A 15,963-nucleotide genomic window follows, 5' to 3' on the forward strand; every position below is an offset into this window, starting at 1 on the left:
TTAGTAACTTTTCAACCATCTCAACAAAGATTATCTGAAGGAAAAATTTTGTTAAATACGGTAAATCTAATGGAATTTTATACCTTTAACCTGCAATATTAAAGTTAATTATTGAATAGTAAAATGAACGTGATCGTGACCACCAACTGCTCTTGCTTACTGTCTCATGCATTTTTAATAACCTCATTCTCTATAGGAACACTGACCTTTCACATTCTATTACAATATGCTGTCCAAGTCAGTTTTACTGCATATAATTGGTGTCTTCTCTTCATTAACTCCAGGGGAAACTTTTCTTTTGTGTTGTTTTCCTTCTCTTCCCTTCTCAATGAATCCCTCGAGTATGTAATTAAATAAATGATAAAAGAAAGCTCACATTTTTAGTGTGTGAAATTAGTACGGAACATTGGCCTAAGTTCAAACTTACACACAAGAGTGAGGTAAGAAGTGGAAAATTTACAGAAGCACAGAATAATACACTCCATCATTTTGCATTGAGTGGCAACTTAAAAGTCATTTTTCTTTCAATTTCTTACTGAATAATATTGTCTAGACTTTGATTACATTCAAGACCCATTACCAGCTTACTTTTTTTCTCCCTTTTCACATCCTAGAAGAAAATACAGGATGTAAGGTAAGTGCTTTAGAGTTTGGATCTATCATTTTTAATTGTAAATTAAGTAATTATGTGGAAATTAAAGGCAAGATATTTATAAGTAGCTTGATTTTTTCTTTCTGGTTAATCATTTTGCATCTTTTTATGTATAGAAATAAAAAATGTATAGAGGGTGCCTATTCATAAAATGCACCTAAGTCTGTTCATGCATTTTTTAATTGTATAAATTTAAAATAGCAATGATTAAGTTGAGAAAAGAAGACTAACAAAATAATCTCTCAAAAGAGAGAAATCACTCTATGGCCATAATTTTGCCACGTTTGGGTTATCAGTTTCTTTTTGCTTGATTACATCTTCCTAGAGAGATCTTTTTCCATTCATTAATTTAAAAAATAGAAGTTTCAATATGCTTCTTACACAAGAATAGATGTGAAAAAGAATACGTTGTTTTCATTAAGCAGCCAATAAATACACAGTAGCTTGAGACACACAAGATATCCCTGCTTACTCTAAATCTTTTCTCCCTTGATTCTGGAAATCACTGTGATATTCAGACACACCCTCTGGACTAGGTCAAATTTCATTTTTTTAAACCAAACTATGAGAAAACTTTTAAGGAAGCAAAACATAATTGTTCTGGGCAGGTGTAAATTTTGATATGGTAACTAAGAAAAGGAAATAAAACAAAATGGTAAAAAATTTTAGCTATAGGAGAGATTTTAAAACACAGCTGAAGAGTTGACCATATTGAGAAAAAGAGTCATCACCCGCAATTCAAACTTTCACAGATAAAAATTCTAAACAAGAGAAAATGCATTTTTTAACTTATTTCTGTGTTGGGGTTGTTTTGTTTATTTGCTTGTTTGCTTGGTCTCTTAGGAATCATGTTAACTGTAAAATCCATATGGAAGTAGACCAATTGGTCCACAGCCTGGCTAACAAAACATTCTGAAGAATGAGAAAAACTCTTGATATATGCCTTACAAGCAATGTAACTGATTTCTAAAATATGTCGAGGGAGTTGAAAATCACTGTGTAAAATGTGATTGCAAGAGGTTGTACGTTTTTGATTTCTACCTTACATTTATATTTGCGCTCTAAAGTTCTTATTTGTAAATGCTATCAACTATCATAATTGTATTCCTAAAAGTAAAACCTTGGTATATAGTTTCCTTAATTTTGCAGAGAATTTTAGCTTTATGTCAAGATTAGACAAATTATCCATGAATTCTGTTTTAACTTAAGATGCTATGATTTTTTCAGGTCCCAACTGCAATTTTCTGATTTGCCACCCAGTTGGGGTTGGTTTTAAATTATGTTATTATTGTTGCCATTCTTGAAGCAGTAATATATATAGTAGTGAATCTTAAATATTTTGTGTATCATCGGTCCTTTCTTTAAAAAATTTTTTTTCTATGGGCCCTCCTCACACATAATTTCTGTAGAATTTAATTGGGTTCACAAACATTCTGAAATCTATCCAAGTACTCAAGGTTAAAAGCTTATAATGGATATTTGGTATGATAAAGTTAAAAAGAGCAAAGGTGTTAAATTAAAAAGGCTTTGAGTTCAATTTCCAACTGAATTACTAACACAGTATTTCTCCACTTGGCGATGAACTTATAAACTTTGTAGAAATACAAATGCCTTGATGTCACCCAAGAGATTCAAATGGATTGTATCAGATGTGTCCTGGACATTTATCTTATTTAAAGATTCACCAGCTTTCTGGGAAAGCTGGGATTTAGATGTATACCCCAGACAAACTCTTTAATCTGGGCCTAAGTTGTCTTCAATAAAAAGTGAAGATTGTAAAACTCTACTCAAAGAGGGTTCTTGGAGATATTAAGAAAATTTATGTACATCCCCCAACATAGTACTTAGCACAATGTTGGTGATCAGTGAATGCTAGCTTCTCTTTCTTCTTCTTTGTTCTTTCTTATTAACTCTAAAAGCCAATCCTGACCATTATATTTTTTTACTCTTTTTCTCTATCTTTGATAAAACCCGTAAGAGAGAAATGAGGAACCATTCCGTGCAGACAGAGTTCATTCTTTTGGGTCTGACAGATGACCCTGTGTTGTAGATTGTAATCTTCTTCTTTTTAGTTTTTACCTACATGTTGAGTGAGTGTGACAGGAAACTTAACCATCATCATTCTCACTCTGCTGGATTCCCACCTTAAGACGCCAATGTATTTCCTCCTACAAAATTTTTCCGTTTTAGAAATCTCATTCAGAACTGCTTGTATTCCAAGGTTCCTTGTGAGCCTTGTGACAAAGGACAGAACTATTTCCTACATGAGTTGTATGACTCAGTTATTTTTTTTCATCTTTTTCGGAGTAACTGAATTTTGCCTTCTGGCTGCTATGTCCTATGACGTTATGCGGCTATTTGTAAACCTCTTCATTACACCACCATCATGAGCAACAGAGTTTGCTACCAACTCGTAATCGGCTCTTGGGTAACTGGATTCCTGATTATCCTTCCTCCAATGATCATGGGATTCCAGTTGGAATTCTGTAATTCTAATGTCATTGATCATTTTATTTGTGATTCTTCTCCCATCCTACAGATCTGTTGTTCAGATACACATTTGCTAGAACTGTCTTTTTCCTTGGCTGTGGTGACACTAATGGCCACACTGATGTTAGTGATTCTCTCCTATGGCTGTATTATCAAGACAATTCTCAAATTCCCTTCTGCTCAGCAAAGGACCAAAGCCTTTTCTATCTGTTCTTCCCACATGATTGTAGTTTCCATTTCTTATGGTAGCTGCATCTTCATGTATATAAAACCATCAGCAAATGATAGAGCAACTTTAAGCAAAGGAATAGCTGTGCTCAATACCTCAGTTGCCCCTTTATTGAATCCCTTCATTTATACCTTAAGGAACCAGCAAGTGAAGCAGGCCTTTAAGGACATGGTCCAAAAAGTTTTGTTTTCTTCAAACAAATGAGAAAATTTGAAAAAGTATGAGGGAAAAAATGAATAAAAATGTTGCCCTTTTAATCTTGGTTTCCTTTGTCTTACTCTGTACATATTAGCAATTTCAGCCAATTTGGGGGTCTCCTTCCATGCTATTATTTCGTGCTAGAAATTTTATTCTACAAACTTGTTCTTTTATCAGTTTCAGAAATGCAGTATTTTAAATGTGACATTTTTCATAGATCATATTGTATGAAACAAAAGTTTTCAATAAGGCTCTGTATGAAGTTGCATGTTAGACATGGTTCTAAAATGTGGAATAAAAATTGAATGTTTGTAGCTGTAATCATATTTTTAGAACAAAAATGACTCTTTGAAAGACCACAGAATCAATTATTTACTCAAGAAAATAGTTCAGTTATAATAAATACCACATTATGCTCTTGAGAATATTATGTTTCAAAGTGTCACATTTTTTTCATGTGTGAGCAGACTGCACACATTAAGTTGAAGATATAATTTATAATAATTTATTTTATAAGATACTTTTTTACTTAGTAAAATAAGAATAAATTTTGATCCTTGTATATGGGATGAATAAGAAAAAGTAGTAACCAAAGTCTATATAACCCTAATTGAAAATATTTTTAATTAAAATTCTAAATTTGAATATCTGAAAGAGATATTACCTACCTATGCCCATGAATTGAATTATAATGTAAGAAATTACTCTACTGCCTTACTTCAAAGACTGAAGTACTTCTTCCACAGAATCTTCCTGATTGAATAAAGGTATTTTCTCCATCTAAAACATTCCTGATTTGAATGTAATCATTATTTTCCCATATAATGCTAAACTGCACTTTAATATTCTATTCTAGTTAATTGAGCCTTTGGTGGTGTAACTGGTAATGACAGCAATACAGCTAAATGTCAGAAACATCAGTGGAGTCAGCAGAGTTTCTTTCTTGCTGTTAACCAAGTTGATTTTAACAAAAGTATTGCTATACTCTGAACAAAAGAAATGTGGAGAGGGAAATGTGAGTACATTAGTACAAATTCCCTAAGATAATTAGTAATGTTTGCCACTTATTGAAGGAAAAATCAAATGAATGCCAGATGTCAAATTCAGAACATTTGCAAGAGATAAGATACTGGATTTTTCCTAAAATCCAGTAGAAAATTGATTTATGTAAAACATATAATTACTTGCTTTTAACTTCTATTATTTGCTTTTATAGTATAATCTCCTATACATTTCTTTGGAAGTGTGAATTGGTTTATAGAAGTGTCTGAGAGTAGGGAAAGTATTTCTCAGACTGCTTCAGTTCAATCTCTTGGAAACCTATTATGTGCAACCGACAAATTTGGCTTACTAATAGAACAAAAATGAAAGTATGCAGGGTGACATGAGTTTGAAAATACATTCTGTACTTTAACCCTATATCTTAGTCAATAATGAAGATAAGATGAAAACTATTTCTCAAGAATCAACAAACATGACTTACTGTAGAGTGCCTGTCAAAATCCAAGCTCTAAATTTTAGTGTTGTGGACAAAGAATGTCACCTGACATTTCAGTAAACAAAAGATGTTGCGGCCATCAAGCCATCAGCCACGCAGCCACCACCAAAGGTGTACCCAAAAGAGAATTTAGGATGGATAAAACAGGGTACTGGCCCTAGATAGTTAAGGTGCATGTCAAAGGAATAATTTCAATGCACCCAGACTCTTGCATCTTCCCATTCATAAAAAGCACTGAAATGATTAACTTGAGATGTCTGCTTTTTGTGATTAGCAGTAATCCTTGATTACTGAACAGATACATGTTGGGGGGGGGGTGTTTGTTTCTTTGTTTGTTTTGCAAGAAACTCCTATATATCCTGGCTTCTCCCTTACCTCTTTGGAACAGTTCCTCAGAGCTATCTGAGAGGCTGTATCCTAGGATTATAGTCGTCAGTAAGGCCACTGAATAAAGCATAATTCTCAATTTTAAGTTGTGCTTTTTTTTTTTTTTCAGTCGACAATGTATTTATACCTAGCTGCTCTGAGGAAAAATAGCTAACATACTTGGCCACATCCTAAAATTATTCCAAGATCGATTACTAAAATCATCATGAGAAAAGAGGAAGATACTTATATTCATGTTTTTCTTAGAGATTAAGACACAATTTGGTTTAAAAAATAGCTATCCAAGCTCTGCTTAAAACTAGGAGGTTAGGACAAATATGCACTTTATAGCAAGTAGATCTGAATGTTGTATTGCCAACCAAACATTTTCACATACAGTAATACTGGGAGTAGTGCTATAATGGAAGATATAATGCAATATTTATTCCAAGATCACTCTGTATTTGCAGTCAAATAGTTGATCAATCCTGCAAATAAAAATGTGACATAGATACTACATATGTAACCGAGCAGTACCCTGCGGAGCCTTCCTGGGACAGAGTCTTCTCCCCATGCCCTCTGCCTGCCTCTTCTTTGTAGAGAAGCTATAGTCTCCCTGCTTCCCCTGAGTCACAAAAGCTCAAGAATTAATGATTGAAAGGATATGAACATGTAGTGACAAAAACAGCAGTTGTGTCAGGAACACTGGTAAGAATTTAAGCAGTAAATCAGCCCTATGGCAGTCACAGAATCTCCTCTGCTTCCCTGAAGTACCTAGGGAACAGTATCTGATACACATTTCCTGAGTTGTTTACAGATGCTAAAATTCCCACCAAATGGAAGAAATTAACTACCTGATGATCATGAGCACAGAGCCCCCAGACCTACGGAGCCTGAGGATTGATAATGTTAACCCACTCTGCTACCTCACCATCAGCCAATCAGAGAACTGTACACAGGCTGATCACACACACTGCGACTCCTCCCCTTACCTTGCCTTTTAAAAAAATGCTTCCCTGAACCCATCAGGGTATTTGGCTCTTTTGAGCATGAGCCACCCAATTCTCCTTGCTGGGCCCTGCAATCAACCTCTCTCCACTCAAAACTCCGACACTTCAGCTGTGCATCAGGCACATGAATGTGGGTCTGATGGCATACTGAGGTAGACACTTACACCTAAAGCAGTCCAAGCCTTATACTCATTAGTAAATAATGGACACATTCTTGAAACTTACTGAAAATATAGTCACTATTAAGTTTTGCATCTATATCTATTATATTGAGCCATTTCTTAACAGGTAGAACCATGAAACCACTTTCTGAATCCATTCTAGCGGAAGACACTAACCTGTAGAAGTAAATGATGTGGATTCTTTGGCACTAATTGGGGCCCATCATTCATGTTAGCTGTAAGCAATTCTGGCAGCAGGGTATAGTTTCTAAATGCTACTTCCCACTGAGAGGAACCAGGTCTTCTTGGAAAAAGTGTTTCCAGGTTAGGGGTGGGAAACACACAAAACAAGCCTGGAACATCTCTTTGGGTCAGAAGAAAGGGAAACAAAACAAACAAAAAAATGATATGAGGACAGAGGAGCCAATTTGGGTTCCACCTACTGGCCTAAAATGGGATGGTTTTATTATAAAAATATAGTAATTACTGTCATGGATTAATAGATATCAAATATACAAATATTCATGAGTGTATAGGATTATAAAAGGAAATTAGTTGATGACCAGTGGAAGCTGCTAGGACATCAAATTACTACCCCAGAACACTGATAAAGGAGGGAAGGAACCAAGCATTTAACCTAACTGTATATGTTATATTTCAGGTAATCAAATTGTTTATCAAAAAAGTTATAAATTCACCAAATTACAAAAGAAAATAATGGTTTGAACCTCTTAATATAATAACGGATCTAAACAATGCCTTAGTATGGGCTAAAAGCCATTTGTGAAATACTGATGGCGATTTATCAAGAGATATCAGGATGGTAACACCTGAACACACTGATCAATCTAAGAATTACTAAAAGTAGACCCAGCAGACATTATAAGGCTCATGGTGTAATGAAATAGGAAGCATACAGTGTCACTCATCAACTATCCCTGCTAAAAATATGAATCTAAAGTGAATAGTCAAATCTAGTTAGCATGTAAGAAGAAACTGAGTGATAACCAAGTGAGACCGTAAAGAAGACATCAGTTAAATAATCAATGACACTATACACTGAAATAACTTCATTTCACCATCAAAATTGATGCTAGGGGTAAAAAATAAAAGGACTATATAGAAATACAAAAAAGCTGTAAGTATAACAACCAAGTGTGATGTGGGGATTTTGATTCACATAGCTAATTGTGAAAAAAACAAACAAAAACCAAAACATATGAACCAGAGAAATATAAATGTTATTTTGATCAATTTTATTTATATTTCTGACTGGTCATATAAGCACTTGATTTTCTTTAAGCCAACTAAATAGAGCTATTTTATGAATTAATTTGGCAATACCATACACCTGTGATACATGCACACAAAACAGAGGTCTCGCAGGTTTTTACTAATATTTATGGAAGAGACAAGATTTTTATTTGTCTTTAACAAGTCAAGTTTCAAATTATTTACCTCCTTTTTCCAGATTTGCATTTTAAAAAAGATGGTGAGATCAGGGTTCCTGAAGAAGACCAGGTAGAATATTTGCATCTCAAAGACACTGAAGTTGGTAACTAACTGGAGTTTGACTTGTCTGTCAAGACTTTTCCTAAGGGACTGGCTGATGGAATTGAAACAGCACTGTCTATTTAGATCTTTCATGAACACACAACACAAAATTCAAACCTCGGCCGCAAATGGAAGCCTCAAAATTCAAAGCAGGCACAAGTCAAAATTCAAAGTCAAAACAACAGCTTCCTAGTTCCACTAAGCCCAAGAAGCCTATCCAGTTGGTGCCTATCAAACAGGAACTCTCTCAGGGAGAAAGAGCCCCATCAAACTGGGGACTCTCCTGCCTCAGGGAGACCCCGGACAGGGTCGAAGGGGCCTCGGTGGTTACGCGGAAACTTACCCTAGTCCTGGCTGAGGAGCCGTGATGTCCCTAGCAGCGTTCTCTTCTCTCTGAAGTTTCTGAGCAGCCGCAGGGTCAGATCAAGATGGGAAAGAAGAAGGGAAAGGCTCCTGACGCAGGAGGGCTTCAGCATCTGCGGGGCCGCTTTTCCCCTGGTCTCCTCCTCCGGCCTCAGAGTCCCCGCCCTCAGTTACCACAGCCGGAGTGGCTCACACACGGATCCGCTCCTCTCCTGTTCCGGATTGTTTCGGATTGTTCCGGATTGCCCCAGAGATCTGGCCTCCTGGTCTCCCTGGACCCTCCGCTGTCCCAAGGGAGGCTGGTGCAGGGGTTGCCCTTTGGGTGACAGATCAAGCCGAGGTGTCCAGGGGTAGGAAAGAGGAAAGAGGGTTCAAGTCCTATGCTGAGTTGCCAAAGTTGTTGCCACAAAACTGGCCTCTGCACCCGGAAACCCAGACTGAAACTCAGGGGCAGAACTGTGGGAGAAAAATAGCTTTATTGCTTTGCCAGGCAAAGGGAGTCACAGCAGGCTCATGGCCTTAGAGACTGTGAACCCGTCTTGGGGTTGGGGTCTTGAAGTTTTATAGAAAAAAATGAATGGATCAGAAAAGGCGGTAACAATCACGGCACTTTACAGGGCTGCTACATTCCTTTTAACCTCAGCCTCATAGGGGAACTGAGGAGGGTCTGTCCATTCTTGTGAGATTTTTGGCCCATTACTCTCTTCCTGGAGCATAGCCTCTGGGTCAAAACTATTGTAAAGAATGTAAGGGAGAAGTCTGGGGGTTGCTTAGCACAAACTGCAGGATTTCTTAGGAAGAATCAGCAAACAGTTTTAGCATCAGAGAAGTTACTTCCTTGCCTAATCCTTCATAAACACACTCTGAATATGAGCATCTATTATGATGTATTCACAAAATTGGTACATGGGACAATGGCATGCTGGTGGGTAAAAAGATAATTTTCTTAGCTCAATTTACCTACTGATAAACTTGTGGATGAAATAAAATGAATTTATAGGTGAAATGCTATAAGGCAAAATGAAAGTCAAAAAATAAAAGATCAGAGGGTGACAGAGAAAAATAACTTTAATATGTTGATAATTATGGAATCCAGACAATGGGTATATGTCTGTTAATTAGTATGTCTTGTCTCCTTTTGTGAATGTTGAAAAATGCCACTTGAGAATGGTTTAAGAACCTAGATGACTAAATAATTTTCTGCAAAATGTATCTACTTGTTGAGACCGAGATGACATCACTACTCATGACGGGTGACCTATAAGAGAAGCCCACTGCCCTCTTCCCTCCGTCTGCCACTGAGTGAGCTCATGAGGGCCAGCTGTCCTCGCCCAATGACTTCAGAAATAGCTGACTTCTAACATGGCAGGTAAATTAGGCCAGCTTAAGGATGCTCTCTCATCTTAGCCATCTTCTTCAATCTACATTTATCGTGAATAAGGCAACTATTTACACTTACCTGACTCAGTTTTTTTGGAACTCACATGGAGGAAGTATGGGATTAAATAATACCAATTAACAGCCATGTTATCATTTAGAAAACTAATACCATGGGTACTGTTTACATACAAGACCAAGATGTGAGCCCAGAGGGTAAACCACACTTGTGTAGAAAATGATGTTGCACCCTTGATTTAAAGAAGTCAGAAATCAGTGGTGTGACCACAGTTCTATAAACTGGTATCACTGAAGACTTGCTATTCAGATGGTAAACTCTACACCCTTCATCTTAGCCATGGAGATAGGCTAAGCAACTCTCACATGGAGGAAATAACACAAAGACTAAATCTTAACTAAAATGTGTGTGTGTGTGTGTGTGTGTGTGTGTGTGTGTATCCTAGATTTAAATGGATGGATGAGTAGCCTGGGTTATGGCAGAATCACAAAATCAGAGAAGCTAAATATTTTAGAAATCTGAGGTTAAACTGTAGCCATAGGGTTAGGACTCCTGCTCAAATGCTTTTTTCTGCTTGAAATCTAGAAGGCCACTGAACATTTGTGGTCCCAGATGGGGACTGAACTTGGAGAACCTCTCTCTAATGCACTCTTAGATTTTGAGAATGTATGTATGTTCAAGTATAACTGAAAAATTGTGCTCTACACTGGAAATTGACTCAACATTGTAAACTATAACTCAATAAAATAAAATAAAAGATTTTGCGAAATTCCTGCAGGACCTTCTAGTGTCTCAGTGGACTCACATGAGAAGTCTTTGTCATAGGAGAACAGATGATCAGCACCAAGAAAGTTCCTAGAGCCACGCTTTTCTCAATGAGGTTGAAAATTCAAATTACAGGCCACTTTTTCTTTTTCCCTCTCTTCTTGCTTTTGCTTCTTTTTTCAGTTTATCTTGCTCTTTAAGTCTGTATGTTGCTAATCTGGTTTTTTAATTTAAGGTTATAGTTTTTATAGGATATTAACCCATTACAATAATTAATACCATTTATTATTACCACAGTATTAATAATATATGTGTATAAAAGCTCTGTTTTCATTTTATCTTTGTATTTTGTTTATGTTACCTATCTTACTTAATTTCAGTACTGATAGGTATTTCTTGGGCTGTTCCTTGAAATCCTCTTGATGCCTCTGGAGAAGTAGATATATCAACATGAGTAAGTAGTTCCATTTAAAATCAGTAAAACTAGTTTTGATCCTAGATATGTCCCTTGCTAGCAATAGTTCACTTTTTTAAACTTTTATTTCCCCACATTTTTCCAGTGTAAATTATGACTATAAATCACTTGTAATTTTCAGGTTTATCAGTATGTGAATTTTTAATCAGTGTTGATTTTACTCTATTTCATTCAGAGATATAAAAATAGACATTTTAACAGGGTAGTTCTTTCACCTTTGGTTCACAGATTAATGCCAAATGTTACTTTGTATTTTTTATCTTCGCATAAAAATTCTCATTTTTCATTATCAGAAATATCAAAGCACCATGTTGGAAGATTATCTATTGCATAACCAATGTTTGTCTAGGTGCCAGGCATAAAGCATCCTACAGTGTGGCATATAAGACAGACTTTTCCAAGGCACTGACCTAGTAGAGTAGAATCAGGACAAGTAAGCATGAAATTGGAGTTTGGAAAGAGACATGAGAGCAGCAGATAAGTGAGGACGAAGGGGTGGATGAGTACGACTAATCCAGGGCTCGGTGGTAGTGTTGGTGGAGGAGTAGGAATAAGGTCAGCAAAAGATTCCTTGTGGGAATGCCACATAAACGGGAGGGCCCTGAGATGGGGTAGATGAAATGAGTGGAAAATTCCTGCCTACAGGGCCCATGAGATGATCAGTAGCCTCAAGTAGGACAGCAAGGATCAAAGGAAGTTTAAATATGCTGGACTACAGAAGTTCAAGTTGGTGAAGAATTTAATAAGTAATTAAGTGCAGATCTTTCCTTGAAGGGTTATCAGTGGGTACATATTTTAAATTCTTGAAATGACTGAAGTTTTCATTTTTAAAATGCAATTCATTTAATTGAGACTTGTAGTCATATAATATTCTGTTTTCTTTACTCCACCTCCTGTATATTTGGCTTCCTGGTTATTTATTTATCACTCTTCTAGCCCTATGGCTTTTCTTAGACTTGCTGCCACCTGTTTGCAATTTAGCACATTTATTGGTATATCGATATCAATCTGTTACATGCAATTTCAATACAGATTTTAATCCTTTAACAGGAATCACCACTGCATTTTTCTCTTGATTTTAATTTAAGCCATGTTTCACTGGCAATTTTTAAATAACTTCTATATTGACTTGGATCCATTCAATAAATATGTAAGTTATAATTTTAAAGCTTTGTCAGCAGTAAATACTTTTTTGAAATCCTAAATATTTATACTTATTCCTAGTTTTAAAATACATATTGGGATTTTGAGAATCTTTTCCTTGCTACACTTAGAGATAGTATTCTTTCTAATACTTTTTCTCTTTGTTTTGTTCTAGGTTTTTTTTCTTTTTGAGGACTGATGTGCAATCCTTTCAGCAAGTGGAAAGGAAAGGTTGAGAGTAAGGTCATTCTTAGATATCCTGAAACAACTGTTTTCATTTTTTATAAGGGCTATAATTCTCAAAGAGGTTCATGTATAGGGGATAACAGTGGTGACTTGATCAGGGTCAGTACAGAATAAGAGACCAAATCTAGCTCAGGAAGAGACAAAATAGGATAGACTCATAAGATAGTTGCTTAGGGATCCTGACTTCAGCATTCCCCTACTTCTTTGAGAGCAGTCTAATTCTTCTGACTAAGTCATTAAAGGCTTGTTTCACTTGTTTGTTCCTCAGACTGTAAATAAATGGGTTTAACATGGGGGAAATGGAAGTAGTGAGTATCGTTACTCTCTTATTAATGGTCGTCTCATATTTTGATGAAGGTTTGATGTAGACAAAGATGCAACTGCCACAGGTGATAGAAACCACAATAATGTGGGAAGAACAGGTGGAAAAGGCTTTTGTCCTTTGCTGGGCAGAGGGGAATCTTAGAATTGTTCTGATGATATACATGTAGGACAGAACCACACACAAGAGAGTCATAAGAAAGATCAGCACAGAGCCAAAAATAACCATCTGCTCAATGAACCATGCATCTGAGCATGAAACCTTCAGGAGTGGACTAACATCACAGAAATAGTGATCGATGTTAGAGTCACAGAATTCCAGGTCCAGTCCCAAGCTAAGTGGTGGGAATATAATCAACAGAGTGGTCATCCAACAGCAGAAGATAAGCATTTTGCAGACCCTGTGGTTCATGATGGTCATGTAATGCAGGGGTTTGCAGATGGCTACGTAGCGATCAAAGGACATGGCGGCCAAGAGAAAAAATTCTGTCACTCCAAACACGTAAGTGAAAAATAGTTGGCTTACACAAGCATTATAGGTAATGGTCCTGTCACCTGTTGATATACTGTACAAGAATCTGGGAATACAGGCAGAAGTGAATGAGATTTCTAAGAAGGAGAAATTTTGTAGAAAAAAGTACATTGTGGTTTTAAGGTGGGAATCTACTAATATGAGGATGATGATGGTCAGATTTCCAGTTACACTCAACATGTAGGTGATAAGTAGAAATACAAAAACCAGAATCTGCAGCTGTGGGTCATCTGTTAGTCCCAGGAGGACGAATGTGGTTACTGCTGTGTGGTTTCTCATTCCTGGCTCCTGACTTCCTCCCAGTCTGTGTGTAAAACTGAGGGAGGTAAGATCTGAGAAGAGGGTGGGAGAAGTGTTTTACAATGAAGTTTGTTTAGAAAAGGCAAGTGATGTATTCTGTTTTACTTGATAATAAATATTTGTAAATAATTCGTGCTGTCAACTGTTGACATGTCATTTGATAGGTTAGAAACTTGTCTTTCAAGCATTTTTGACCACAATATATGGTAAGATACACAGTTTATATTGCAGTCCAGTATACATGCACACACACACACACATACTTACATATATCTGAAACAAAAGTTTCAATAAAATACTAACCCTTAGATGCCCTGCTCTCTGATGTTTTCTATAGAATCTATAAAAATACTGAATCTCTATGCTGTACACCTGAAACTAATATAATATTGTAAGTCAACTATAGTTCAATTTTAAGATAAATACTAATATCACCAAATTGATTTTATAGTCTACTAAACAGTCATAACCTGCATTTGAAAAAAATATTTAATTTTGGGGGAATCTTTAAATAATATAGTCCAAATAAAACATAGTTTTTTCCATGATATTTTTTAAATGTATGCTATTCTTTTAGTTTATATATTCAAATAGATTTTTTCATAGCACACTTGTTCCCTTAGTAGCAGTGAAATCATGAACTTAGGGTATCCATTTTTCCTAAGAATTTTTCCCTTATTACTAACTGAAATTTTACACAGTTTAATTGTCTACTTAAAGCTTTTTTTCCTGGATAAATTGAAAACCCATAAGGGTTTCTGTATCCATTTGCCAAAGCAGTTGAGGGCTCTGTTCTATTGCCGTGATGAAATTTATGCTTAATCTACAAAGGACAGCTCCTGTATTAAACACTCCTTTTCTACATCTTTCCCACGGCTTTCTCGGTTTGCTTATGTCGTGTCATTTTCACTGAGTGTCCAATTTGGCACTCAATAAAAAGAGCACTTTGACACATACCGAATTTACTAAATGAAAAAAATGTTCTGTACACACTGAAGAATATTATTCTTTATCTTTATATTTCAACCGGAGGTGGGTCTGACTGAAACACTCAGACTCTTTGTTATCAAGTCACTGATGTTCTCATCAGCTCTGTAAGTATTAAATACATTTGCCAATCTGACTTCCATCCTTAGTTTCTAATAATTTTTCTCTTAAATCTGGACTTCCACCGATTTTGGTACGGCTTCTGAACAAACCACTCCACTGAAACTACACTTGACAATTTTTTTTTGTTTCTAAATGTTTACTATAAAAACAGTTCTTTTTTAAATAGAAGTTTAGTTGATTTACAATGTTGTGTTAGTTTCTGGTGTACAGCATAGTGACCCAGTTTATATATATATATATATATTTTATATTCTTTTTTAACAGACTTCATTCTTTTAGAGAAGTTTCAGGTTCACAACAGAATTGAGCAGAAAATACAGAGTTTGCACACAGCCCTCCTCACCCACGCATATATACTCCCCTACCCTCAACATCCCGCATCAGTGTGGCATGTTTGGTACAATTGATGAACCAATATGGGCACATTATTATCAACCAAATTCTGTAGTTTACATTAGGGTTCACTCTTGATGTTGTACATTCTATGGGTTTTGACAAAAGCTAATGACATGTAGCCACCACTATAGTCTCATACAGAATAATTTCATTCTTCTTCATAATAGGTTATTAGCACTTGGCAGTTTCAGTTGAAACTTGGCTGTTATTTCTTTAAGTTTCAATGGCACTTTTTCTTGCATCTGGCACTGTCAATCACTCCTTCTACTTATGTTGTTCTAGACACACTACTGTGCAATATCCACACTCCTGGGACTGGTTTGGCCCTTCTGGTTTCTCCTGTACAGGTATCTCCTCCCCTCCTCATCTTTATGACATAGACATTGCTCACACTGAACTCTCTTCTCTGCTTACCTATGTGTTCTTCCTGGAAATTGATTAAATCGCATAACTTCAATGTATCATTTAAAATTTGATCATTTTTCAATATTGCATCTTTGACATGATCTCTTTAAATGTTAAACATCTTCACCTGGCAATTTCACACTCCCTCTAAGTGAACACGTTCATAACGGACTGCCTCCCCAGCCGCATCTCTGTTAGCCCCTTGCTCGGCTCCTTGTTCTCTACTAAAACCAAAAGCCAGCATGGATTGTCCTACATCTACAACTGAGATCAAGCTATCATTTTCTTAGTGTAACCCTATCTTGAGACTCTACTGACACTGCAGGTACTTACACTTACATTTGCTGTTGCCC

The 15,963-nt window shown here is 36.2% G+C and overlaps 2 protein-coding genes across 2 annotated transcripts; one reads left to right on the top strand and one right to left on the bottom strand.

Moving 5' to 3' along the window:
- Positions 1 to 2,578: 2,578 nt before the first annotated feature.
- LOC105101016 (olfactory receptor 6C6-like) lies at positions 2,579 to 3,575 on the top strand. The gene is given in 3 exon segments (XM_031462221.2): positions 2,579 to 2,741; positions 2,743 to 2,995; positions 2,998 to 3,575. Coding segments are annotated over 3 exon segments (936 nt in total). The 5' UTR covers positions 2,579 to 2,636.
- A 9,167-nt stretch (positions 3,576 to 12,742) lies between these two features.
- Positions 12,743 to 13,833, bottom strand: LOC105100970 (olfactory receptor 6C2-like). The gene has a single exon (XM_010994057.3). It carries the CDS (start codon positions 13,676 to 13,678, stop codon positions 12,743 to 12,745), a length of 936 nt encoding a protein of 311 aa, XP_010992359.3. The 5' UTR covers positions 13,679 to 13,833.
- Between the last annotated feature and the right edge of the window lie 2,130 nt (positions 13,834 to 15,963).

Source organism: Camelus dromedarius, chromosome 11 (genome assembly GCF_036321535.1).
Source record: "Camelus dromedarius isolate mCamDro1 chromosome 11, mCamDro1.pat, whole genome shotgun sequence".
NCBI classification, from domain to species: domain Eukaryota; kingdom Metazoa; phylum Chordata; class Mammalia; order Artiodactyla; family Camelidae; genus Camelus; species Camelus dromedarius.